Source organism: Pavona decussata, unplaced genomic scaffold (assembly GCF_977016875.1).
Source record: "Pavona decussata unplaced genomic scaffold, jaPavDecu1.1 SCAFFOLD_383, whole genome shotgun sequence".
Classification (NCBI taxonomy): domain Eukaryota; kingdom Metazoa; phylum Cnidaria; class Anthozoa; order Scleractinia; family Agariciidae; genus Pavona; species Pavona decussata.
In genome coordinates, this window is record NW_028145756.1 from 702,057 (window position 1) to 727,500 (window position 25,444).

The 25,444-nt window shown below is 37.0% G+C and overlaps 2 protein-coding genes across 4 annotated transcripts in view; one reads left to right on the plus strand and one right to left on the minus strand.

Moving 5' to 3' along the window:
• Positions 1–25,444, minus strand: part of LOC146451856 (uncharacterized) — a 149,701-nt gene that overhangs the window by 16,554 nt on the left and 107,703 nt on the right. The window contains exons 1-16 of one of the 3 annotated variants that reach the window (XM_085098542.1): positions 17,004–17,104; positions 16,051–16,240; positions 15,891–15,962; positions 14,295–14,366; positions 12,935–12,994; positions 11,566–11,640; positions 10,733–10,810; positions 9,806–9,877; positions 6,937–7,011; positions 6,562–6,633; positions 5,396–5,461; positions 4,822–4,893; positions 3,535–3,606; positions 2,557–2,628; positions 1,503–1,574; positions 1,119–1,187 (exon numbers count right to left, since the gene is read on the minus strand). In XM_085098542.1, coding sequence (XP_084954668.1) covers positions 1,119–1,187; positions 1,503–1,574; positions 2,557–2,628; positions 3,535–3,606; positions 4,822–4,893; positions 5,396–5,461; positions 6,562–6,633; positions 6,937–7,011; positions 9,806–9,877; positions 10,733–10,810; positions 11,566–11,640; positions 12,935–12,994; positions 14,295–14,366; positions 15,891–15,962; positions 16,051–16,226 — 1,175 coding nt within the window. In that variant the 5' untranslated portion in view covers positions 16,227–16,240; positions 17,004–17,104. Of the gene's footprint in view, positions 1–1,118; positions 1,188–1,502; positions 1,575–2,556; positions 2,629–3,534; positions 3,607–4,821; positions 4,894–5,395; positions 5,462–6,561; positions 6,634–6,936; positions 7,012–9,805; positions 9,878–10,732; positions 10,811–11,565; positions 11,641–12,934; positions 12,995–14,294; positions 14,367–15,890; positions 15,963–16,050; positions 16,241–16,952; positions 17,105–25,444 lie in introns of those variants that run through there. The other 2 variants (XM_085098541.1, XM_085098539.1) reach the window with 2 other exon arrangements.
• Positions 24,206–25,444, plus strand: part of LOC146451859 (uncharacterized) — a 4,448-nt gene continuing 3,209 nt past the window's right edge. Inside the window, exon 1 of the mRNA XM_085098616.1 lies at positions 24,206–24,596. Within this exon, the coding sequence (XP_084954742.1) occupies positions 24,206–24,596 (391 nt within the window). The remainder of the gene's footprint in view (positions 24,597–25,444) is intronic.

Here is a 25,444-nt window from a genome sequence, read left to right on the forward strand (position 1 = left end):
GGCCATCTTCAATTGCTCTTTGAATTTTGTCTGTAATTAAAAGAGTAGCATGAAGAGTTGAATGATTTCTCCTAAAACCAAATTGTTTGTCATACAAAATAATTATTATATTTATCAATAAAAGTGATAAGTCTGTTATATACAAGTTTCTCCAAAATTTTATTGAAAATGGAGAGCAATGAAATGGGTCGATATTTATTCATACAAGTGACCGAGTCCTTTTTATGAACTGCAATAACATTAGCTAACTTAAATTGGTCAGGCACACAACCACTACTAAAGGAAATATTAAAGATAAATTCCAAGGGAATGTGAGTTTGCAAATATCCTATTGATCAACTGCACGGTTGATAGAATTTGAAGGATCAACGTAGTAGACGGTTTTTTTTTTTTCGGAAGCAAGTAGGCAATGATTAACAGTTGTTTCTCTAGAGAACAAAAGCATTTCCTGAGGACAAACTTGGTTTCAAACTCAACTAACAACGTTACTTTAATGGCAAGATGAGGCAACTGATCTTAATAAGGAGTATTTTGAAACACACCTCAGCTGTATACAAAATGTTTTTGGGTTAAAGCTTTTGACTTTTCACTCAGCTTGATTCTTAGAAATGAGTGCTCTACTGTAAATTCGGCTCTTGTATAGCATGTTGACATAAGCAAACAATTAACCAACTTTTTAGCACCATTTTACAAATACAGGTTCATTGTTAATACTTTACAATGGAAAGGATATTGTCAACTACTTTGTAACGGAGCGGGGCAGAGTGGTCGAGTGGTTAGGGCGCCGGACTTGACATCCGGTGGTCCCTGGTTCAAGTCCCGCTCTGACCGCTAGCTGGAGTTGTTTCTCGGTAGCCCCAAATTCAACTCCTCGGCCGCGCTTGTAAATAGCCAGCTGGTCTGCCTCCTGCTAGTTGCGATTTTTAACTAATGTTATTTTCAATTTAAATTGTTTCTTTGTTAAGTTTAATGTTCGGCCCCACTAGCACATGTTCTATAAACACTGCCTAGAGTAAATAAAAGTTACTTATTTTGTATTTTTTTATTTATTTAAGACATTTAGTGTAGTGGATTACATTAGCTAGCTCTCTCACTTTTGTATTATGTATATTACTTACAAGGATCTCAGAGAAGTGTCAGCAAAAGTATTGTTCGGGATGGACTTTAGTTTATTTTTGATCATCATCCTGCATAAAAGACATAATGATGAAAGAAATATGAAGAAACATAGAAGCCATTATCTGCTTTAACTTTGTTACCTTATAAAGTAAGCTATGCTTTAATGGATCTACTTCTCTCCATATCATCAGGGCCAGTTCAGGAAGCTTTCCTAAGTAAGATGCATTCTCAGTATACATCTTCACTTAGGACGGCTTCGTGGATCTGATCTGGCCACACAAAAAGAAAGTGAAACTAAAGTTCTTGAAAAAACAAATAAAACAGAACAAACAGTGAAAAGTACCTATTGAATATAGATTCAGGTGAAATTGAAATTAACTCACAAAGTCTTTAGACCTCTAAGTCCAGCAAACGTGTCAAAGCTGATTTGGGTGATGTTGTTGAAGTTTAATCCCCTTAAAAATAATAACAAAAAATACAAGAAAAGATCGACAGTAAAGTTGATATTGTAGACCAAAACTTTTCCTTAAAAATTTGAGCTCTCGTTTCTCACAGGATGGTGCACATAAGTGAATCCCGGATCCTGATGTTAGACAGGTAATTCTCAACGCGCTTCTTAAAAGAACGCTTATTGATCGGTACAAAACGATGCGAAGCGTTGCAAATGGAAGTGAAGCGTTTGTGTGACGTAGCGAAGAGAAGTCAAGGAAAGCAAAGCGGTTTCGAAAAGTAAGAAAAAAGTAATGAGATAAAAACTACAACTAGAGTAAATAAGACTACAACGAACTTAAAGAACTAAACGTTGACTGGTACAAAAGAAGTGGAAAGTACGGGGGTTACAGAAATTACTTCTTCGTCCACTTGTGGGAAATCACACAGGGAAAATTACGTTGAGCCTTACAGACTTGATCTTAACACTGACGTTGACTTGTTGTAAACTAATCGTACGTCGAAAACATCTCTGGTAAATTAACCGCCAAAAAAAATAATTCTTGTCATACATAGAAACCTTAAAGACTGGAAAGGAATACGCAAAACAATAATATTTGGCAGCAACAATGGCCACTGTAATATACTAATAAAAATGACAATAACAAATTGCGTGAGATATTCTCTTAAATCTATTGAGCCTGTGAATTGGAGAGGCACGGAGTCCCTGACCGGTCACTCCCCTACTTCCCCCATCCCTCCCAACTCAGAAACTCAAGAAAATCCCAGGCTGAATAGTTTTAATCACAAAAATCACAAAAGTATTTTATTTGTATTTGGCTTTGATTATCATAATACTAAAAATAAGATCATTGTTGTTCTTTCCGTGTGCCAACTTCTCTGTGAGTGAAATGTGTCAACAATGTTGCTCACACTAAAATGAAGGAATGGAAACAGTTAAATATCTCTTTTCTGATTTAGAGACCGCATCAATTTTCAATTACTTACAACAACACCAACTCCTGTAGTTGAATAAATACGTTCTTTGGAAGGGAGTGCAGATTGTTGAACGATAAGTCACTGAAAGATATAAAAATACGTCGTATATTGAAAGTAAAACGATCCATTGTGCCATTACAAAACAACGATCACATCGTATGGCAAAGCACGGCAACCGCGATGCCTCCAAATGGAACTTAACTGTCTAGTAATTTACTCTGGTTTTCTTATAAATAGACTAAAACCAAGCTTTAAAATTTAATAATCAATTTAAAGAAAATTAATTGATGTGCCATACGTACCTTACTTTTTACCAATTCATCCCTCAGTATCTTGTTTTTAATGGCTAACCTAACTTCAGACCTGAATCTGGAATGACCCATTTTTTAAACGTTATTTCATAGTTCTCAAATGCTTCGGAAATTCAGTATTTTTCACAACGTGCGACTTGAATGGGTCTTGAGGACGTTGCCTCCCTTTGCTATATCCTCTAAGTAAGAATAAATGAAGGCAAACTCTTGAAAGTTGTTTTATTGATTACCCGGGTTGGTTACTTTCAATCTTTGTTCATTTTTTTAGTACAAAACTTACGCGCTCAAGCTACACTATAATTTGAAGACTATCTTATCCGAATAGAAAAGAATGCTTACACGGCCTTTGTTTAAAAAAAAATGGTGTTACACTAAATGGTTCTGTTTTCAAAACTCTTGCAGCCAAAAATATATAGCGATATTAACCGCGCCCAAAATCGCTGAGACAGCATATATCCGATCTGTGCAATTTTTCAAATCGTCTCCTGATTGGTAATGTTGTTTCTACTGAGTTTTTTTAACTTTTTTCACATAGGCATAATGGGCCAACGTCAATTCTTTCAACTTTCCTTTCTATTTTCAATGCAACAGTTCTCAGTTCTTAACTCACCGGTACACAAGTTAATTAAAAGTGAATAAAAAGATGACCCATATTGAGCCTTGTTGTCCAACTTACAGCAATCCTTTGACATGGAACTTCGGAAATATATTTGTTGGTAAGTGGTCAATCTGATTTTTAATCAGTTTCCTGGAGGATAACGTGATAAGTTGAAATATCAGTCAAAATTTCTATTTTATATTTTAAAACTGCGTGAAATACGCTAAAGCCAAAATTCATTTAGTATCCATTAAGTAATAGTTATCGGCCCGAAGCGAGGAGTTATGTGATTTATTCCCCTCGTGAGTTGCCCGAGGGCGCAGCCCTATTGTTCATCTTTCTTTTGTTTTTCAACACTCCATGCTGGCACTAGTGGGATTCACATGTTTGTCGGCTTTTTAATTATGTTAGCTTTTTAAAGTCGCATTTTGAATTAATTGTTCGTCTTGTTCGTAGTAAATGCTAAAAACAGGCTAGCAATGTTGAGTGATTCAGAGTCAGAACTGTCTGTTAATTAAAGCAGTTTTAGTGGCAGCACGTCAATTGAGTTTTCGGAAAACAACTTTGAATCTTTATTGTCAGGTGCAAACAATGAGAAAGCAGTTGACACTTTCAATTTACGCACCGAGGATCTTTTGACCGACCTTTTTACAGATAAAGAAGATTCCGGAAGAGGGATCACTATTGTAAGCTAAAAGGAAATTCAGGCGAGGAATGATACAAGAATACCACAAAACACTAAAAAGGCAACTTCATGGAGTACACGAGTTTGGGATGACTGGCTTACGGAGCAAAACTCGTTACCAATAAATGACAGCGACACTTTCGTTGTAGCTCCAAACAGTGGAATTTTAAATACACTGTGCAATTTCGAACTGTCGTTTTGGCTGAGCACGTCTGTATATGAACTAACGAAGAAAGATAAGAGTAAATACCCTCCAAATTCACTGTATTTACTGTGTACATGTTTGCAGCGTTCAATTTTAGAAATTGTAGCGTCGTATTTAATATTTCCAAATAAACATTTGTAAATTTGTTTTTCATAAAAAGTAAATTTAAATGCAAGGGAATTATGTGTTAATATGCAAGGGAATAAGTGACTTATCCCCATTGCATATTAACACATAATTCCCTGGCATTTAAATTAGCTATTCATTAGCCCCGCTCTTCCCTTCAAACAATCAAAGCCGTACCCAGCTTTTCAGACAATTGATTTGGGATGTATGTAATATATTCCCCCCGAAAAGAACAAAGGAATCCGAGCTCATGTAAAAATAACTATAGTTATTACATCCGAAAACAAAACAATCTCGAACCTAGAGTCGGAGCGCCATTTAGATATTTTGCTCTCATGATTTTACTTACAGACCAAAACACTCTATGGCTCCAGACTTTCCAAGTCGTGATATATCCTTTATGCGGTTGCTTGAAAAATCTCTGAGACCAATCATGATAAACAAAAAGAGACAAAGAAAAAAACAAACATAAATAGAAATCAAGAATCGAAGTAAAGTGACATAAAATACTTACCAATTATTCTTATGATTAGAGCCCTTCAAACTAAGGACTGCTATTATTATAAGTTATTACGACTAGAAATTAAGGGTTAACAACTTATAATCGAAATTCAATTAAAATAGAAAGGATTGCGTTCGTTTAGTGGGCCTGAAGAGTTTAGGTAAGCCATCACGGTTGTTAGCCATTAATTAAATAATAAAGATTTTCTGTATAGGAAACAATCGGTTGATGACCCTCAGAAATTGAATGTTCTTAAAACACATATTATCCCATATTGCGTATTAGGCTTGTATTAAGTTTACATTTTAACATAAAATGTTTCGATTCTGAAAACGAAACCTTCTTGTTTGACATATTATCCCATTTCTCAGGAGAAACGCTGATAGTGGCAAGACTATTGAAAACAATGCTCTGTACTTACAATTCTGAGATAGTTCTAATTCCAGTCAGATCTGGAACTGATGTCAGTAGGTTGTAATATAGATACCTAATGGTAAAACGGTGAAAGGTTATTTTATCCATTTAGTACTTCCCTATCAAATGACTATTAACAGTCCATATTTTCTAAATATATATATTTTTTTATTACTGCTGGTTTCTCTCATTTTTTCATAGTTCAGCATATTTTGTTCGTCGTTAAGTAGTCATTTGATAGATGCAACGAGGCAATAACCATAATTTTTAATTTAGAGAAAGCTACAACGACAGTCACAACTACAATTAAAAACTGCAACAACTATCGTTGACATAATTAAGTTGAAATTTAAGTGACGACTCTGTATTGGAGCGAGGTAGAAAAGGCCCCCAGAAAATGTAGACGCCACATGATTTAATCTCCGAAAGCAATATATTCGTCACGTTTGGAAAGGTGAACACGAGCGTCAATTCACGGTACTGGTGCCCGGAAAAAAGTCGTTAGAAGGTGACAAAAACGTAAACGAAACAAACGAAATTGATGATCGGGATCATTGATGCAATCTTCCCAGGAAATGATGGATGTGTTTGTGTAGTCGACCTAGAGAAAGCAGAAGGATTATAAAGGAAACCGACTTTTTAGGAGATTTCTCCGCTTGCATTTCCAAGCTAAAGAAGAAATAACTTCGAAATTCCTTTTGAAAATTCCCCTGCAAGCAGAGGCCCTCGAAAGGCCTCTGCTTGCAGGGTAGGTGAGGTGTTATGTTATTTTGGTCGTATTGGCCAAGGCGGAAGAGAAAAGTCAGCGAGCGGAGCAAGCCAAGCATTTTATTTCTTGCCGCACATCGAGTTCAGCTTCTTCTACTCGCCGAATTTTCTCCTCACCCCTTACCCCACTTGGGAGCCAGTGTTGTCAGGTTAAATTTCTTTGTCGATTGCTTTTTACATGAGGGCAGTAACGTTAACGTGTGTGCAAAAACACAAACACACACAAGAGCTCGGTATCAATAAACTGACAGATCTTTCGTCATATTGACAAAGATTGACCAGAATCCACCAATACGTGGCCAAAGACGTGATTTCAGAGCAGCCAATATACACGTGTATCAACTTCTTTAACGCAAGCAGGTAATAATTGCAGTGAAATTAGTTTAATCTTGGGACTTCACTTACAATTGGCTGAGATATTTCATGTGTTTAAATGTTCCGTCAGCTATTTCGTCTATTCTGTTATAGCTTAGAAACCTGGAAAACAGAGCAGAAATAAAAACAGGATTTAACCGATTGTATCAGCTGAGACAAGATATGTTTACACGATATAACGGTTGCTTTTAGTGTTTCACATTACAACGTAGGTCCTTAATCCGTAGGTGCTTTAATCCATTATTTGCCACGAGACAGCTCGGGACCAAAAAGAGCAGTGGGGCTATGCTTCCCTCGCGGTTGTCTAAAAAACTATAAATCTTTGTTCAAACGTCCAGCTGCAGACATTTAGCAGTGAATGGAACTACAAATGCTGGGAAACGTTCTTTCAACTGAGCCACTTACAGGAGTGTTAATGCATCACCAAGTCCTTCCAACATGCCTTTCTGTATGCGAGACAACTGATTATTCCCAAGGAACCTGCAGGAAACCAAACAATCCGCCAAAGACCATCTTGAGTAAACAACGAAATGTTCCTTGCGTGTACTGTTCAAACTCAGAATGTCTCTTACATCGATTCAAATGTTATGCAACTTTTTTATTTCATTAAAGCTATTTTAGCTATAAGAACCGAGAAAAGCATTTCAGCGACCACTTGGTCAAATTTATGATATTTCGTCTGAAGATACCCTTGGATTATCACTTTTGGAAAATCTTATTTTAAAGTTTCAAGGTATTTTATTTTTAGAGAAAACTGCAAAAGTTCTAAATGCGGCCAAGGTGCGGTCACGGGCAAATGAAAACAGCTAAAATTTAGGTCAAAGGACGAAGCCCCTTTCACGGTCTGAAATAATCCAATGAACTTGAAACTTTACAACAACCTAGACCAACCATCCCACCAGAAAATTAATACAATAAAGATTCCAAACTCGCTGGCTACTTTCTAAAGCATGAAGGTTTGTGTACGCTACTCAAAATGGCCTTGAAACCAATGCTTATTTTCATTAAAATAAACGTCTTTCATCAGCAGGGGAGTCCTAGTTTAGCCCACAAGCAGTACTTTCACTATTTACAGTTTTAACAGCGCCCCGCATACGCAGGATTCCATGCCAAAATGCCTGGCCAGGATCAAGTGCGCGTCAGCCAGATCAGGTAAGTGAATATCGAGTGAAAGTTGTTTTGTAACACTGGCTTATTGATTTGAGCCGCCGCTACTATAACGACCACTCAAAACAACACGGCAGGAACAAAATCACACGTTTTTCTCCATTTCACTGTTCGACTCCTTCATTTAAGAAGATAAAGTAGCTGTAAAATTTGATTTGCGCTACTTTTTCCTGAGACAGTGTTATGTATTCAAATTTGTTGCATATGTTCCGTAGGCTAATTGACCAAAATAAATTTGTTATTTTTAGGGCAGAATAGGAGAGAAATATGGGATCGAAAAACATATAATGGCTGTCTACTAGTCAGTCTGATTAGTTTTAGGGCCCAATTTTTGACGTTTGAAAACATTCACGAGCTCCAGATGTCAAGCGTTTGTGAATCGGTTTTTAATCTCATAATTCGTGAAGTGATTGTGAGCCGGAAGCATCGCACGCATATATGATCTTCCTTGAGTGGGAAAGAGTTTGAATAACAGCTTGAAACTTGGAACAAGTAAAGTCATTTTCTTTTTTTTTTTTCTCTGATATTTAATTTTCAAACTCTTTCAATTTACAATATCAGAACTCGACCAAGTGGTCGCTGAAATGCAGTTCTCCATTATCAAAGGCAGCCGCTCGTTATAGGCCATTCCCGAGTTCCGAGTTACTGAGCTCGTTTCAGGGTTTCCTCTTTTTCATTTTCCAATTTTGAACCTCATCATGATCACATTATGACAACAAAACATCAAATAATGTCAACATTCATTACGCTACTAAATCAGAAAATCGTAACTCTTGAATCGCTCACACGCAAATCCTATTCATTAAATGCTTTTTTAGTTCTCTTAATTGTAACATAGCTAGCCAACTCTTCTTATCAATATTTTACGATTTTTTTTAAGGGACCAACGGCTTCTCTTAACGGCATTGTTAGGAACTCCAAAAACTAGCCATAAATACCTGCGGTACGCAAAGAATCTCACCGAAAAACCACCTGGAAGTACAACTTATGATAGTTTTTAGTTTTTACCGCTTCAATTCTGTAAGAAACGCCTCGGCGCTGTAAGAAAAGCTTCGTTTCAAATGATTGATGTGTGGTTTGGACAGGGACAGCCTTCCCTCAGAGTTTCTTAAGTTGTATGCAGAGTGACGCTGAGAGAAAAAACTATGTAGATATTCCGGACCAAGGTCATTCATGGTTTTATTCATCATTAAGGCTTTTTGTTTCTTTCCCCGAAGAGATAGCCTCTCCCAGTCGAGGGTGGAGAGAAGGTGGTTTTAGCTCGTACCAAAAGGTAATTTAGTAATAACTCTGGCTGCACGATTCTATAACTTTTGGAGCTTATCACTCAAGTAACCACTCCAACAGTCCCAAACGGGGCTGCAGTAATCAAAATGAGGCATAATTAAAGCGTTATAAATTTGGATCGAAGTTTCTTTAGATATAAAGGGCACACGTTTTAGGGCGCCTATTGCTGTAGAGACTTTCTTGCAAATCTCTTCAACGTGTTTACCCCAAGAGAGTTGGGCATCTATGGTAAGACCCAAAGATTTAATCTCATCGACTCTCTTGATAATTAGGTCATCAATTCTGAATTCTATATCGTTATATTGGGCAGATAGTCTTTGTCTTGATCCAATAATCATTAGTTCTGTTTTAGCAACATTTAGACTGAGCTTGTTAGTTTTCAGCCAACAGCTAAGGTCAATGGCCTATCTATGGAAAAAGTATAAGCGAAATCAAACTTTGAGCTATTTGCTCCTTAGGGACATTTACTCTTAACAGTCAATATATATTTTACGGGAGACAGCCAAGCATGAACGCCAAACATTAAAGATTACGCTTAGTCTGGTTTGTTTTTTGCAAATCATACGGCATTCTGTTTTCCGCGAAATTATAATCGTTCTTCAAAGTGGGCCGTACTATCAATTAAAAGAGGTGCCAACAGTGACAAATCAAGAAGATGAAAGGACCCCCTGCAGTGTATTTCTACTTCCTTCTCTTCGCGCGCGCATTTTTTTTTTTCTGTTCGCGCTTTCGCCCTCGCCACGTAACTAGATCAACGGAGCGCGCTACAGAGCTTAGAGTTTAAATGCTTTGATTCATTTATTTGCACATAGTAACTTACAGAACGCTCAAGTCCTTCATTGCATGAAAGGTCCCACTCTCGATCTTTTCCAGCTTGCAACTTCCCATGTTTCTAGAAAAGGAAAATGTATTTATGGGCACTTTATTTATTTAGGAGTAAACGCCTGCAAAAGCCTACACCCAAACGGAAAATGAGTGGGAGAACTTTTAATATTCAAAGGCTTTTATTCCATTTAACACACTACAAACTATATTATGTCCTTAGTGCAACTACACTTCAATTACTGTACTGCAGATGTTCTTAATGAAAGCGGGATTGGAGGTTCATCACGAAATTTGAGAAGCAAAGTGATTGCTTATTGGATTGCTAATTGGCGCTGGCTTCAAACTTCGATTTGTATCGGTCTTAAGCCAGGAACAAATTCTGTTCCTGAATTTTGAACGACCAGAATGGGTTCTTAATCAGCTGTGTGCTTTAGTTGTTTAAGCCAACAAGGACCTCTGATGGCCCCTGTTTACAAAGATTTCCACCTGCTCTCTAAGATTAATGAAACGAACACAAGCAAATGAATAACACAAATGGTAGACCTTCGCGCAATGTAAGAATTACATGTCTTGAGCGTTGCAGCGGTATTGCCCTCATATGTTTGGACGTTGAACATTTAAGCCTGGCTTTTTTCAGGGTTTCTTTTCGAAACCCCTTAAGTAGCGTACACAGTTGCGGTGCTCTCTTATTTACTAATTATTTCATCCGCAGTTGAAATATATCTATATCCTATATTCCAGTTATCTCATCACCTCTACGATACATTACGAATTCACAAATAAACCAGCCCTTAGTTGGAATGAGAGATCAGTCATTTGTTGGAACTCTGTTCAAGGGTCATTTTTTTTTTTCAGTTGCGCTCGTACCTCTGATGGTTTCTCTTTTATTAATGTTACGTTTTAATTCACCTTGGAAACTTACAAATTGACCATTTTGTCAAAACCTTCAAAAATATCTGATGTAAGGACAGGTCCAATCTGCTCATTTCTTTCAGTATTCCTGAAATTTACCAACAAACAATTAATACCTATCTCAAGATGAACGTTAATTATTCTTGTAAAAATTAATAACTGATTAATAACTTATTTAGATATATGTGATTCCTCTTTATGGCCTCCCCGTTAATTTCCGAGCGCTTTCATTGGATAAAACAAGCCACGCGGGACAAAATCGGATAGCAGTTATAAGAAGAGAACAGTGGTACTATTTGATATCCTTTGCCTTATTTTTCTTTTTGGCAGGCCTTCAGGGAAAGATTTTTGGACAGTTTTGGAGGTGATATATATGATCCATGTTTGATATTCATGAAGTTATGAACGCGTTTAGATTTGCTCCACGTGTTTTTAGCGCTCTATGATTGGCTACCTAAACTCAGTATCGGTATTCAGCTATGCACTTCTAAATCACTAATTTCAACCTTTCAACCTTTGAATCCACTTCATTCGGCTGATTGTTAAAGAACGTGACCACAAGTTTTCTGCCTGCGGTGTATGTTACTTGTATTTCACATTGGGGAATAATTGTTAATTTCACAGATGCAGCCTGCGAAGGAGATTGAACCCAACGTAGTGGCAAGACTTTTTCTTCCTATTCCGATTTTGGACTATTCCTAACTTGTGGGGCCAGTGTAAGCAAGGCATGAGGGCAATGTTATGTACTGTAAGGGGATTTGAAGACCATATACATTTATATACATATAAAATTTCAAGGGCAAAATAGTACGAGCTGTTATTAAATTAAAAATTATGACTTACAAGAAAGTAAGCCGTTGCAATCCATTCAGGATGATTTTCAAGTCAGCAAAGGAAAGAAGGTTGTCTCGCAGATCACTGAAAGATAATATGCTGTATTGCCATCACGCAAGAAATTGGTTGACTAAAATTAGCCCAAAATTTTCCAATCTCGTACCCGGAGTGATGCTCGCTCTTTGGCCAACCGTTGGTCGCCAGGAAAGACTCTGTTGTACTGGAACTGGTTTTGGTCGGCGGGTGCGCAACGAAATTCAGTCATGGAAAACTATGGCGGTCGGAGGGAGTAGCTGGGGAGAGCTTGTACTGCGAGTTTTATACGTCTGGACATTACACGCTTTACTGAAGTTTGCTATTTTATTTCGCATTTTAGAATTTCTATGTACTGTTCGCCGCTTAATGAACACAATTTTTTTCCTCGCAATTTTCCAGTCTTAATAAAAGAACAGAATTGCTGGGTTTGAGCTTTATCAGGCAGTATTTATCCTGAGTTCGGCTTACCTGAGCCGCAGCTAAAATCAATTAATTTCTTAAGGACGGTAGCTGCTTCTTCAAAAGGATTTTTGCTAGGTTTATGACTATGCAGGAAAATAAGTTCTTAGCACACGCTGCTGGAATCCCAAAAGACAATTGGAAGAAACGAGGCATTTTCAGAGGTAATTAAGCTTCAATTTGGAAAAGAAAATTGCACACACTTATTCCATATTCGATTTGGAAAGTGTCCCCAATTAGTGCTCTGCGCTGAAGACATTGACACTTAAATAAAGTGATCGATTAGTTGACTGACGCTTTTAAGCGTCGATATCTACCACCAATTTGTTTTTCGGATTTCAATAGCCCTTGTTAAAATCTACTTTACCCGCATTGTCATAAACTGTGTCAAATACGCCTGTATTATAAGGCACCGTCCTAAAGTTTAATTCCGGGCACAACTTGCAATTCGCCGCAAACTTGCTATTCTCGAAGTTGTCATTCCCAGATAATTGTTATGGAGCAGTTGTCGCTCGCCGACCTACGGTGAAAATAAACACAAGGAGAAAGCCGGAGAGCAATGATGATAAAGTCTTCGCAGATTTCGCAGTCACAGTATATTCTCCAGTTTGAAAGTGAGAGAAAAAGCAATCTGAAAGATAACAGTAGCTGAGACTCCGCTTACCACATTATTTAAGGACGGCTTTTAAAGTTGTGGAGCATCGCTTCTCTGTTCCAGACCCTTTTTCTATCACCCCGAATCCAACACCCCCCCCCCCCCCCCCCTCCACCCCGTTTGATTTCAAACCTTTTTTGTTTTTTGGTTGTCAAGAGGTGTCCACCACTCTTCACGATCACCTATAAACAAATTCATTCCATTAAATTGATTCAAATCAAGACTTACAGCCTGATAACAGTTTCCGGTAGATGAAAACCTCCCTTGATGGAGTTCTCTCGAAGATTGCTGCAATTAAAAAGAAACACACATTTTCCATTATTTCTCCACATTAATAGTACAAGCAGATGCTACAATGAAGAATGTTGTCGAATGTTTAATTAAACTTCAATTGCTTTGTGTTTGAGGATATTTAACAAAATTATTTGTCTGTACATTACTGACTTGAGAGAAGTTGCACTACTTAATCCTGAATGCGCTCGAAAATGAACATACTTTAACTTAAGTGTATAGGACAGTATGTAAAACAATATATTCAGTGAAACTTTGATCACACGCATTACAAAAGAATCCTGCGTTCTAATTAGACGATCAGAGCATGCTAAAACCACCTACAAATACCAGCGATATAATTACGAAAACAATTTGAATATTGAACTTATTGAGAATTATTTATGATTTGCAGACATCTTACCGCGGAATAAATCCGACATTTTTAGTATTTCGTCGAATTTTCTCGTTGGGTTTGCTTGATATATGTTAATGAGGCAAAATTTAAACAATTACGTCAACATTCTCCTATAAACTGAAGGGCAAACATACAGACAATGTATTTTTGTAGTGTGACCGGTGCGTGCTCAAATGAAGACAATCCAAAATTGGCCATTTTTGGAAACTGTTTTGCTTTTTCACGAACAAAAGACCAAGAGATTTTGGAACAAACTCAGCGTTTTTGCGAAAACTCCGACAGGAACCGATGGAAACAATTTCCCAAGTTTGGTAACCGCAGGAGATATCCGATATTCAAATATTTGGATCGTCAGACTTCTCCAAACGGGGAAAAAAGGTTATGATATGTACATTTTCAGTCAATGACACAGCCATACCGATTTCTCTCAACAGGAGTTGAACCTGCAACCTTCTGATTACTAATTCCGATGCTCTGCCACTGAGCTACTGGAGACTCGTGGCAGCTAGGCCATTAAAGTTCTCGTAGGTTTATCAGACAAGCATCCTGAATACCGCTAAGATTTGAAAGTCGATGAGTTGTATATGTGAAGGAAACATTTACTCTAAAAACCGGTGAAACGTTAGTTTTTATAAATTGTTTGTACATGTCCTACGAGTTATGTTTTAAATTTAAGTACAACTGGGTGCAATAGAATATAACATTATCAAAGCTTTTTTAGAGATTATGATTGACACGTTAATCAGCATGAAAGTGAAAATGCCTCTCAGCTGAAATGTTTCATATGAATGAGTAGGCTCAATGCTCGGTTATATGAGATCACGGAAGATGCCAAAATGTACTAAGAACATATGTAGGGCACAATGGAATCCATCTCTTAATTATAAACGTGTTACTTACACAGCTAGTAGCGATGTTAGATTGCGGAAGGCACTTTGTGGAATGAACTTTAGAAGGTTCCTTGAAAGATCTCTGGATGAAAGGGATAGGAATGATAGGTCAGTTAATTTTTCAAAATTGCTTAGTTGTGCATAGTATTCATTAAAATCATAAAGGAATATAGATTTAATTTTTGCCTCTTTAGTTAATTAACATATACAATTTAGTTAACATATACAATGTGTTAGGCGCATTTGATCATATACACATGCTAATTTGCGCCATACAAATATTAATTATTATTATGAAAATTCTTAAAACATACGATAATTGACAGTTAAAACAACAACGAGGGAAAATTTTCTTAATCATTATGTATGTTCTCTGAATTTAAGTTTCCTTACTCTTAAAAATTAATATCAAGCTTTTGGAGGCCCATGGGAATTCTTGTCACCTCGGAATAAAAAACAGTTTAGGATTTTATGCAAATGCCTTACAAAGTTTGAATCCCTCGTGTACGAGATGCTTTTTATTAAAGAACGCAATTCACGCCTCAACAGACAGACCGAAGCCATCCGCGCAAAACTCTCTGTCTTTTTTTGTATTTATCCATTCTCATCAGCCTTTTTTTTTTTACTTGAAAGAGGCATTAGTTCAACGTCAAAACGTCGTCGTCTTTTATCGTTTTTCACTTTCAAAATGTTTTTAACAAGGGGAATGATAGGTCAGTTAATATTTTTCAAAATTGTTTAGTTGTGCATAGTATTCATCAAAATTATAAAGGAATATAGATTCAATTTTTGCCTCTTTAGTTAATGAAAATTCTTAGATCATACGATAATTGACGGTTAAAACAACAACGAGGGAAAATTTTCTTAATCATTATGTATGTTCTCTGAAGTTTCCTTACTCTTAAAAATTAATATCAAGCTTTTGGAGGCCCATGGGAATTCTCGTCACCTCGGAATAAAAAACAGTTTGGGATTTTATGCAAATGCCGTACAAAGTTTGAATCCCTCGTGTACGAGATGCTTTTTATTAAAGAACGCAATTCACGTCTCAACAGACAGACCGAAGCCATCCGCGCAAAACTCTCTATCTTTTTTTGTATTTATCCATTCTCATCAGCCTTTTTTTTTTACTTGAAAGAGGCATTAGTTCAACGTCAAAACGTCGTCGTCTTTTATCGTTTTTCACTTTCAAAATGTTTTTAACAAGGGGTAGTTTATGGAAGTATTTTATAGTTAAATAGAATATTATGAATAACATAATTGACTTCAATTTATTAGAGTCATTAAGCTGAATATATTGTTATGTCTTTCGATAAAAATAACCTTGTGAGAGATGAAAAATCAAATCTGACAAACAAACGGTATATACCTTACAACAATCAGAAATTGAAAGCGGTGAAAGGCTAGAAAAAGGACGTCATCATCATAGATATTATAGCTGAGAAACTTTTCATTTGAAATTCTAATTGATTTTAACTTTCCAGAGCTAAGGGTTAGCAATCGATGATAGTGCTCGCGTACTTAAGATTATATAAATGCACACAGGAAATGAAAGAACTGAGGAAAATAAGAAAAATAAGTAAAAATGTCACGTGATGGCACTTACATTTTCTTGAGTAAAGTAAGGTCTTCAAAGGAGTCTTCATAAACGAATTTCAAAGAAATCCTTGAAAGATTCCTAAAACGAGATATAAAATAGAACTAAACAAATGGCAATAATTGTAACCTAATGTGAACCCACTAAATTAAGTTTTTATTACACATACAGCATCACGGTGTTTGGTGGAATCCCGGCTGGTACTTGATCACTGTCGGGGCATTGGCTGACTATTAACAAATCTGTCTTCCCAAATGTAGTGTAGCTGCAATTGTTACGCTGTATGCTGTCACAGGGCACCACGGACCACATAATTAACACTTTCATCATCAGTTGAGAAAACATTGCTAATGACACCTCTAAAAAAAGGATCACGACATTGCGTTAGAAAAGACTAAGGTAACAATAATTTTCTTTAGTACTTGTGTTTTTTGACAAGCGTTCTAAGGCAGCGATATAGTCAAACAAGAACATATAGACATCGGTGTATCTTTCGCATCAGATCCTTTTATCGTTGGATCTCAGTTCCTTTCCCCATAACAAGATAGGGCCTAGATACATACACTGGTGACTTTATTTCTATTTCCAGCAAAGTGATCGTTGTTTTCGGAGAAACGTAAACATACAAACTAACTAACTAGCCAACTAAGTAACTAAGGAGAATTTAAATGTCAATGAATTTAGTATTATATTTTTTTCTGTATTGTAAGCAACAAAGAAGAGTTCCTTAACTCGGGTGTTCTTGTGTTCCCTATAAATCAAACTCTGTGGCTAGTAGAGGCGAAAAAATTTAAAATTTTTAGACGGTGAGTATGATCGTTTTGATTGCTGGATCTCAGGTGCCGCAGTTTAACGTTTTTATATTTTTTTGAAGCACTTATCAGGTTTGGTATTTTTCTTAAGCCAGTTATATACTCAAGCAGTCGTTTCGTTCTATTTAAACGCACGTGCAAATGTAGAGAATTTGTGGAAAACTGGAAATGCTGATATGAAGATTTTTATTACATAATTTTCCTTTCTGATATGAATAAATTTTCTTTGTAAAAACACTTAAAAACACATTTTGCCTACCTTTTGTCAGTTGCAGATTGCCTCTATTTATAATTAATAAAAGAAATTTACCAAACTTTAAAGGTAGTAATCTTCAAGAAATTGACTTTTTGAACAAGTCCTCCAAGAGATCTCCCAAAAAACCACGGCAAACTTTGCAAACAAATGTCGTCGCTTTCACGATGACGCTACTTTTATTAACGGATGTTATCAGACCTTCATAGGTTCATACCTAACTACATAAGAAAGCCTACAAAACGCGAGTGAATTTAATTCATGCAAAACAATTAAAAACCATCTCGAAAGTCAAGAATTACGAACATCAGCAGAAAGCCAGAAATAACTATGTATATCCGTTTTGTCAACAGTCGTATCCTTTAAATCTATATGATAGATCTAATATCAATAATTTAACGGAATGCACTTATAACGGTAAAGACGCTATGACCATTAGCTCTCGCCCTGAACTTCCTCTTGTGCGACCCTTAACCATTAATAGGTTTGAAACTGGCGTCACGATTGATGAACCTGAATGCCAGAGATCTTTCTTTCTGGCACGCGGCCATGCAAGAAGTATGGTTTTAAATGGGTCATGCTTGTTGCGTTATTTTGTCTTTATCGGCGTTTTATTTTAGAACAAAACTGAGTTCAAATTGTCTTACTCTAAAGTACTGATAAACGCTTGCCCTCTAATGGAAGATGTTTTATTCTTTTCAGGTCTTTCAGCTGCGAACCTTATGAAGCTTACTTTCGATCCTGAGAGGCTGTCAGAAGATTGCCAGCCACGAGATACAGCGGAAGAAAGGTACTCAATAAATTAAACAAAAAAAAATCGAGTAAGCGAGGGAACTTCAAAGTAAACAAAGCAGTAGCGAAAAATGGAAGGAGATGAGAAATAACGGTTTTAACTTTATTTCCTATCAAACATTTTTCACTCAAGGCTACCCCCTTCGGGACCTTTAAAAGTCTGGATCCCACAGAGTGATGTTCTTTATAGTGCCTACAAATAATAATAATAATAATAATAATAATAATAATAATAATAATAATAATAATCATAATCATAATAATAATAGACCAGCCATGAATAGTTATTTGTATAAGTTTCAGACTTTCAGACATCTAGACTATGATTTTTATATATGTATATATATTTTATTGATTTATTCACGTGCTATTTTAAGTTTCGCTTGGCTCACAGGTTACGCTACGCGCCCTTTGTTGCTATCTGATACTGTGCATACAGATAGTTTTAGTGCGCATAATAATAATGCTTGATCCGTTGATAAATCACTCATCTGCGACCGGATGAGCGAAGAATTCGTTTTTACTCGTGGATATGCTTTAGCATCCACGAGTGTAGTGGATTTCCCTATGCGAATGAATCACTCATTCCGATGTAACCAGAAGTGGAATAATAGCCAATCCCACAGCAAGGGAGACAATAGGGTGATTGGTGATTGGTTGATCTATGCGCTAGTACCCAGATTCTTCTAACACACGAGCGAACTTAAATTTCAAAAACAAACATGGCGCCCGAAAGGGCAAATTTAGTTGTCTTTGCTAAGTTCTAGAGATTTGGATAAAAATAGAAGTGTGTAGACGTCAACCTGAATCAGAACAGTGGATGAAAATAGCAAGGATCTTTATAAGCGCTAGGAAACTTTGCATAAGTTTTCAAGTTTGGAAGCGATTTTATTCTTTCGACCCTGCGCCACTGTATGGAAACTGTTCCGCTCTAATAGATATCGAAGATTGGTTGTGTTGAAGGAATTTTTTTAGTGTGATTAATGTTAAAAGTAGAAGGGGTTTTGCCCTGTCGGTGGACGGCGAAAGTTCCGACGGCTTTGTCAATCGAGGAGGTAAGAAAACTTCAAATCTCTATGTATGCTTGCACACTTTTTAAACTAATTGTGGTGTTTTTGTTTTATTTTGTTTTGTTTTGTTTTGTTTTTTTAGGAGGGAGAAATTATCTAGAAGTAATCTTTAATCTTTAAGCAAGAGAATGTTCAAATTGCAAGCTAATACGGATAATAGTAGGTCAGTGTTGTTATATGAATTCATGTGGTCGGTAACATAATAGGGATTTACAAAACATATTTTAGATTTCATCGTTTTCTAGTCAAATTGAGTGATTTTGTTTTTGTTGATGTTTAGGTTCTGTTTGAGGGAGATACACATTGGAGATGTTTGAATACAGGAGAAATATAGTTAGCTTTGAGGCATTTTTCTTTTTTTATTTTAAATACTGTACATGTAGCTCATGTAGCTCATTAATTCAATAAAATGTATCGAAAAGCTCACTTTTAAAATTTTCTGTTGTTCCCAGGTTGATAGCTATTCTTCTACACATTAACGTTGTTTATTTTGGTCTCAAACTAGGTGCTTAGTTCCATGCAAAACTGTTATCGATTTGTTAGAGAGTCAAGATGTCTTTCTTGCTGTCAACTTAATCTTAGAATGCATTGTAATTATTAATTATTTTTTTACATTTGTTTTAGAAGGGATAGGAAAGGCATGAACCTTTCATAACTTCCTGTCAATAACATTAGTTCTTTTGTTTTGAGAGTGCAAACTGATACTGTTTTGTTCAAGGAAACCACAGCGGTAATTAGCTGGCTTTTATTCTTGACATTGCAAAGTCAACACAACAATTGCTTGTAAATGCCTTATGCTACTTCATATATATATGAAAACTAGTAAGAATGAGACCTGGATTAGGCAGTGCGTTCGATGACCTTTGCCAAGTTGGTTTGACATAAAATCAAATAGTACTGGGGTATAAATCCTCAACTGTCCCTGTCTCAACTGCGTCCACTGTTACAAAAAAAATCATGGGACAGTTATCCCCAGCAGTTTGTTTACACTTTGCTACAGGAGAGAGTTAACTTGGAATAAAGTTGGAAATAACACAACAATTAAAGGATAATGAAAGTTTGGGCTGTGCAGTACTGATTATACAATAATTGAGAAATCAGAGAATTATCTCTGCATGGAGTGTAAATTTCTGTGCTGGGAGAAAACCACTTAAATTTCGCATTGCCCTAGTGAGGACATTTGGTCCATCAGTAATACAAAATGGTTGGGTCATGGGTTTGAATCTTACCAAGGTCAAAGAGTTATTTTTTTTTGTACCTTGCATCGACCACATTTTCTAACTGAGGTAATACTGAGAAGAAAATTAAGTGTTTCCTTCCACCAAAAAAAATTACATTCAACTCATTAACCTTTTGTCCTTACAAGCAAAAACCCAATCGAAGAAGTCAATAGACTGCTAAACACTACACTGCTGCTGCCTCATCACTCCAGCTTATGCATAGCACCTCATCTGAGAAGTCCCATTCATTTTTAGACAGCAAAATACCTACCATGTATCATTAAATAAGCATTCCTTACATTACATTTCATCATCCTGTTTTTCTGAGAAAAAAATAGAAGTTACAAGCGTGCTTAAAGAGAGTTGAGTGTGCATATCATAGCCCTCTTCTGAATATTTCACAAAATGATGTGCAATTTATACTTTGCTTAAAATATTGCAAGTTGAAAGCATTTCATCACCTTATCCTTCAAACAATCAGTGGTTTAAACTGTTCTTACATAAATAAAGAATATTTTACATTAAGCCAGAACAAAATGGAAAAGGAAATGTTAATTAGTGTTTCCTTATATTACTGAAAATGTTATAACAGACTATGTGATAAGGCGTAGAAAACTGTAGCACTGGTCACTGACGTCACAAAACCCATAAAAAACTAAACAGTTATTGTTGGATTATCAAAAGCAAGTAAAAGGAAACAATTCAATTAGTGTATAACATTTGTATAATAATATTGTATAACTCACTACGGTGGAATACCAAATTTTTTTTTAACCTCCTAGGGAAACTGAATTTTGTTCAAAAAACTAAGAGGTAAAATCTGACTGAAGCTAATCCAAGAGAAGTAACAACTACTAGTTCAAAGAATCGGGAGTGTCGAAAAATTGAGGGTTCAAATGACCGAGATTGCACTGTAAAAATAAATAACTGTACATATTTCATAATCCATTACTCACTACTAAGTTTTGAATTTTTCTGTTAATTAAAAGAGATGGCTGAGAAGAAGTTTGACCTTTTATCTGTTATCATAGTTATCAACAGAAGCCAGAGTCTGGTTGCATTGAACATGGCCTGAATATCAGCCACATCCACGAGTTAACGATAGTGTCACTTTGATTGGAAAATGTAGTTGTATTTCGTATCCTCAGTTCACATTCAACAAGATTGGTCATTTATGGCGTAATTAGCGCGCTAAAAGACGGATTACACTACAATGCGACTGACACACAATGTATCTCTCATCAGTTGTTTATTGACCTAGAAATAACACTCAACCGGGAGGAATGGTTTATGATAACCAAGTTTCTTATAAAACACACCGTTACTTACTAAGTGGACGACTTAACATTTATGTATGTTGTCTCACGTTGTCACACTAGTGTTAAAAATTGAATAGCAACAGTTAACGTCAGATCAATGTATTTATATATTGTAGCGTTAGGTTATACTCTGGGGTATCCCCCTAAGTAGCTATTGTAAGTCAAGTGACCGATGGTGCAAGAGCCATGTGCTTGGTTGAGTTGTCAGAACTGCGTAACTCGTAACCTGTGATTAAAAGGTTTTAATGCCGTGTTTGCTGTGGAATTATGGAGTTACAATATTATATATGAATTGATTATTTACGAGGTTCGTGAATATAGACATAATAGAGACAAAAAGTGGCAAGCAAACAAAAATGTTCAGATAAGCAACATGTTTACTTCTGGAAACCCAACGCGATCTATAGCTATATGCGCTTCGAGGAAAATTACTCGATACCAGCAACCGGGGCCAGGGAACAATTCTACTCGATGTTGAGTCATTTTGAGAAACATTAATTTACCCGAAAGGTGCAGGGTTTTCAAAAAATTCTCTGTTAGGAAAAACTATTGGGAGAGTTGTTGGAAAACAAAGAATCATTCAGTCTTGCTCAAAAATATATATTGCAATGCAAATTCACTGTAAAGCATGTGTATTAATTACGTTACTTTACTCGTTCGAAGAAGCACTCGAGCACTACGGAGAAAAGTCTGCTTTTCATACGATATTGCACGATGACAGATACCCCTTGGATTTGCTTTCATAAACTCTCCGAATTCTCCTTTTTAACTGGCCATCAAATAGTCCGTTGGACGTCCTCAAAGGATGATTTCTCCGCTTCAAACTCCCTGAGTTCGGCCGTTCCTCTCGACGTTTGATGGGTGTAAAATGACAGTCAGAAAATTGTTCGGCGCATTACGACCTTATTAAGAAATAAATACCAGTCTGGACCAGTCTGATAGCTTTCCGAAGGTGCTACGTCATCATTACCCATTTATTACGTGCGCGCCCTGTTAAGACAACATCGAGATTGTTTCTGGTATACGAACTTTGCATTTTACTACACGGGTATTAACTGTAACTACTTTTATGCGGGAACTCGAGGGTTGCCTTGCTCTAGTTTTGGTCCGAAGAAAACCCTGCGGGGGCAATCAGATAAATGTGTGAATTTTTACTATCTTTGTGATATTTGATAAAGGCTTTTAGACTGAATGGAGTACACCGATCTCTAGAAGAGCATTTATAATGGATAACAACGAATTTCGATATATTAGAAACTGAGGTCATATTGACGTAGTTGGTGACATGAAAAAAATTTGCACCACTGAACGGCATCTAATTTGTATCTCACACAAAAGTCCGCTAGGGCAACATGGTTACTCACATGGCGAGACAGAAAGAGTTTACGAACCTGGGAATGAACTTACTTTGCAACAAATCTTCGAACCAATTCACGTGGCAAGATAGCAACGAATAATTATCGGCATTTCTCGCGAAGCGGCTTTATGTGACGGCAGATAATTTGCAAGTATCAACCAACGCTTCGTCACCTGTTTTCAAAACACCAAATATAACGGTTAATTTTTATCACAGCACAAAAACGTTGCAAATCCTGGGTAAGAAGAGTGACAACTTCAAACAATGTCTTCTCAGTGATTTTGTTAACGGGGACACTGCAAATGAACATGAAGAACCAAGTATGGGGAATGTTTCTCTCGAAAAGCTTGAACGCCCTTCCTCAGAACACGAAGCCGCCATATTGGTCGATGAAGCGACTGAGGACAACGGACTTTGCAGTACAAGACTTAAAGGAGAATTAAACAATCTCTTTTCTGAGATAAACAACATCAAAGGAAGCCTTAACCAAGAAAAAGATACAGATCGTTATTATTCGTTGACAAATTAAGTACACAACGAGTTAATTGATCTCAGGCTTAAATGTATAACTTATGAGTCAACAATCGACCAACTTGAGAAAGAGAGAGCCAGCCTTTCTGCCGACGATACCACGTATTCCAACAGTAATGACCCTCGTTATAAAGATAAGTCACAAGAGGTGGTCGGAATACATGATCCTAGGCAGTGGGAACGAAATCTACGAAGAAGAAGAGGAAGCGCTCCGAAAACGCGAACTCCGTCGATGAATTGGCTACCATCACACAACCTTCACTGGAACCTACATCCGAACCTACACTGAAAAATAAAACTGTGGTTGTTTTAGTAGACTCTATTGTGAAGAATGTTCAAGAATGAAAACTATCCACAAATGCAAGATCTGCTTTCAAGGCCTTCCCAGGCGCAAAGATCGAGGATATGTTCCATTACATCAAGCCCATGTTAAATCAACAACTTGGGGAAATAATCTTACACGTTGGTACAAACGACATCAAACACTCAACCCCGAGAGCTATTGCTGAAGGTATCGTCGATCTTGGCAATAACATTGTTCTCCAAATGTCCAAGGTAACCATTTCAAATTTACTTTTGTTACACCATGTGATAATCACTTGCATATTTATCTTCACCTTAGTGTGTATTAATCATATGCACTTGCACCTTAATTTTACCGTACAGCATTACCACGCACGCATCCAAATGGTATGTTTTAATTGCTTGCAGTAACTTAATGTATTCAGTTTTCAACGTGTTATCGGACAATAAACATGGTGGCAGCGACGTAGATTTTTTAGCAATCTAACGGATCTAGCGCTTTACCTACTCAACGAGCCCACAGTTTACAGCAATATGGCCTCGAACACAAGCCATTTTCCGTCCTGGAAACTTACAAAGTAGATTTCACGGATCACTGCATCATGCAAAATTGGTTCGATCCATCGAAAGAAACTGAAGCACAAAAATGGACCAAGCCTGATAAGCTATGGCGTGTCTCCGGGAATCTTTATCTCCGGCAGAGAGAACGGTTTACAAATACAGCTTGGGCCTAGACATTAAGCCGATCAAAATAAACCTCATTGTGTTGTCACCTAGCTTAGAGAATGGCGCTAGTATTGAAGAGTCAGGCGATCAGCAAAAGTTTCTTCGCTTACTGCCAAACGAAAACGAGTCGATCGCCACCTGGGAGACGGGAGTACGCAATCAAGCAGCACAGTGTGAATATGAAGACTTTGCTGACGAGCTTATGCGGGACCAATTTATTGGTGGTTTAACGTCTGAAGCTCTTCGAGTAAACGAATCGGAAAATGACACAAACAGAGAGACAGCGGACAAACGAAAGTTACGCTACGAGAAGTTGTCGAAGTTGCCAAGACGTTCGAAGCGACAGTGTTCGCGAATCAGTTCATGAAAACTGCCAGGAAAGCACAGCAGGAACAAGTGAATTTTACAAGAAAATTAACATGCGTAAATCTGAGTCAAGGCCTGGAGCCAACACAGCAATTTTTACAGTGTTTATGGTGTGGCAGTAACCTTCAACAGCCAGCAGAAAGTGGAGGATAAATGGTCATTTTACGCGTGTCTGTAGAGGTGGGGCAAGACGACAAGGACGACAGCAACAATCCAATTTTCTCGATGATGACAACGATGAAGAAGCGTTTGTGGCGAATTGCGAGACACCCGCCACAGCCGGCATGGATCTTTTTTGCTTTTCTAAATCTCATACATGGAGGAAAACTAAAAAAAAGACGTGAAAGGACAAATCGAATCGCCATCCACGTGCAACACTATACCCAGCAGTTTACTAAACAAGTTGTTTCCTGTCGTAAGGATTTCGCGAACCAGACGCAAGATTAACACATATGGAAGCGAAACTATGCGTCCTAAAGCCAGGTAACCCTGTGCTGTGATAGAAGGGGCAAGATTCAAACCATAGACACTGCATGAAATCCCAAATTTACGCATTCGTAATGATGCCGTAAAGAACGCGAAGAGATCCTATTTACGCATCTTTACGAACTTCTTTACATTTGCGTAAACAAGCACTTTACGTAGTATAAACGGTGGTGCGTAAAGACCCTTTAGAGAGCCTTTAATCGCAATCTTTACGCTTGTTGTAAAAACTCGTAAAGATCCTCAACGTATTCTTTACGGAATCGGTAGATACTCGTAAAGACTACAAACGCTATCTTTACGGACAACGTAAAAACTCGTAATGACTCTC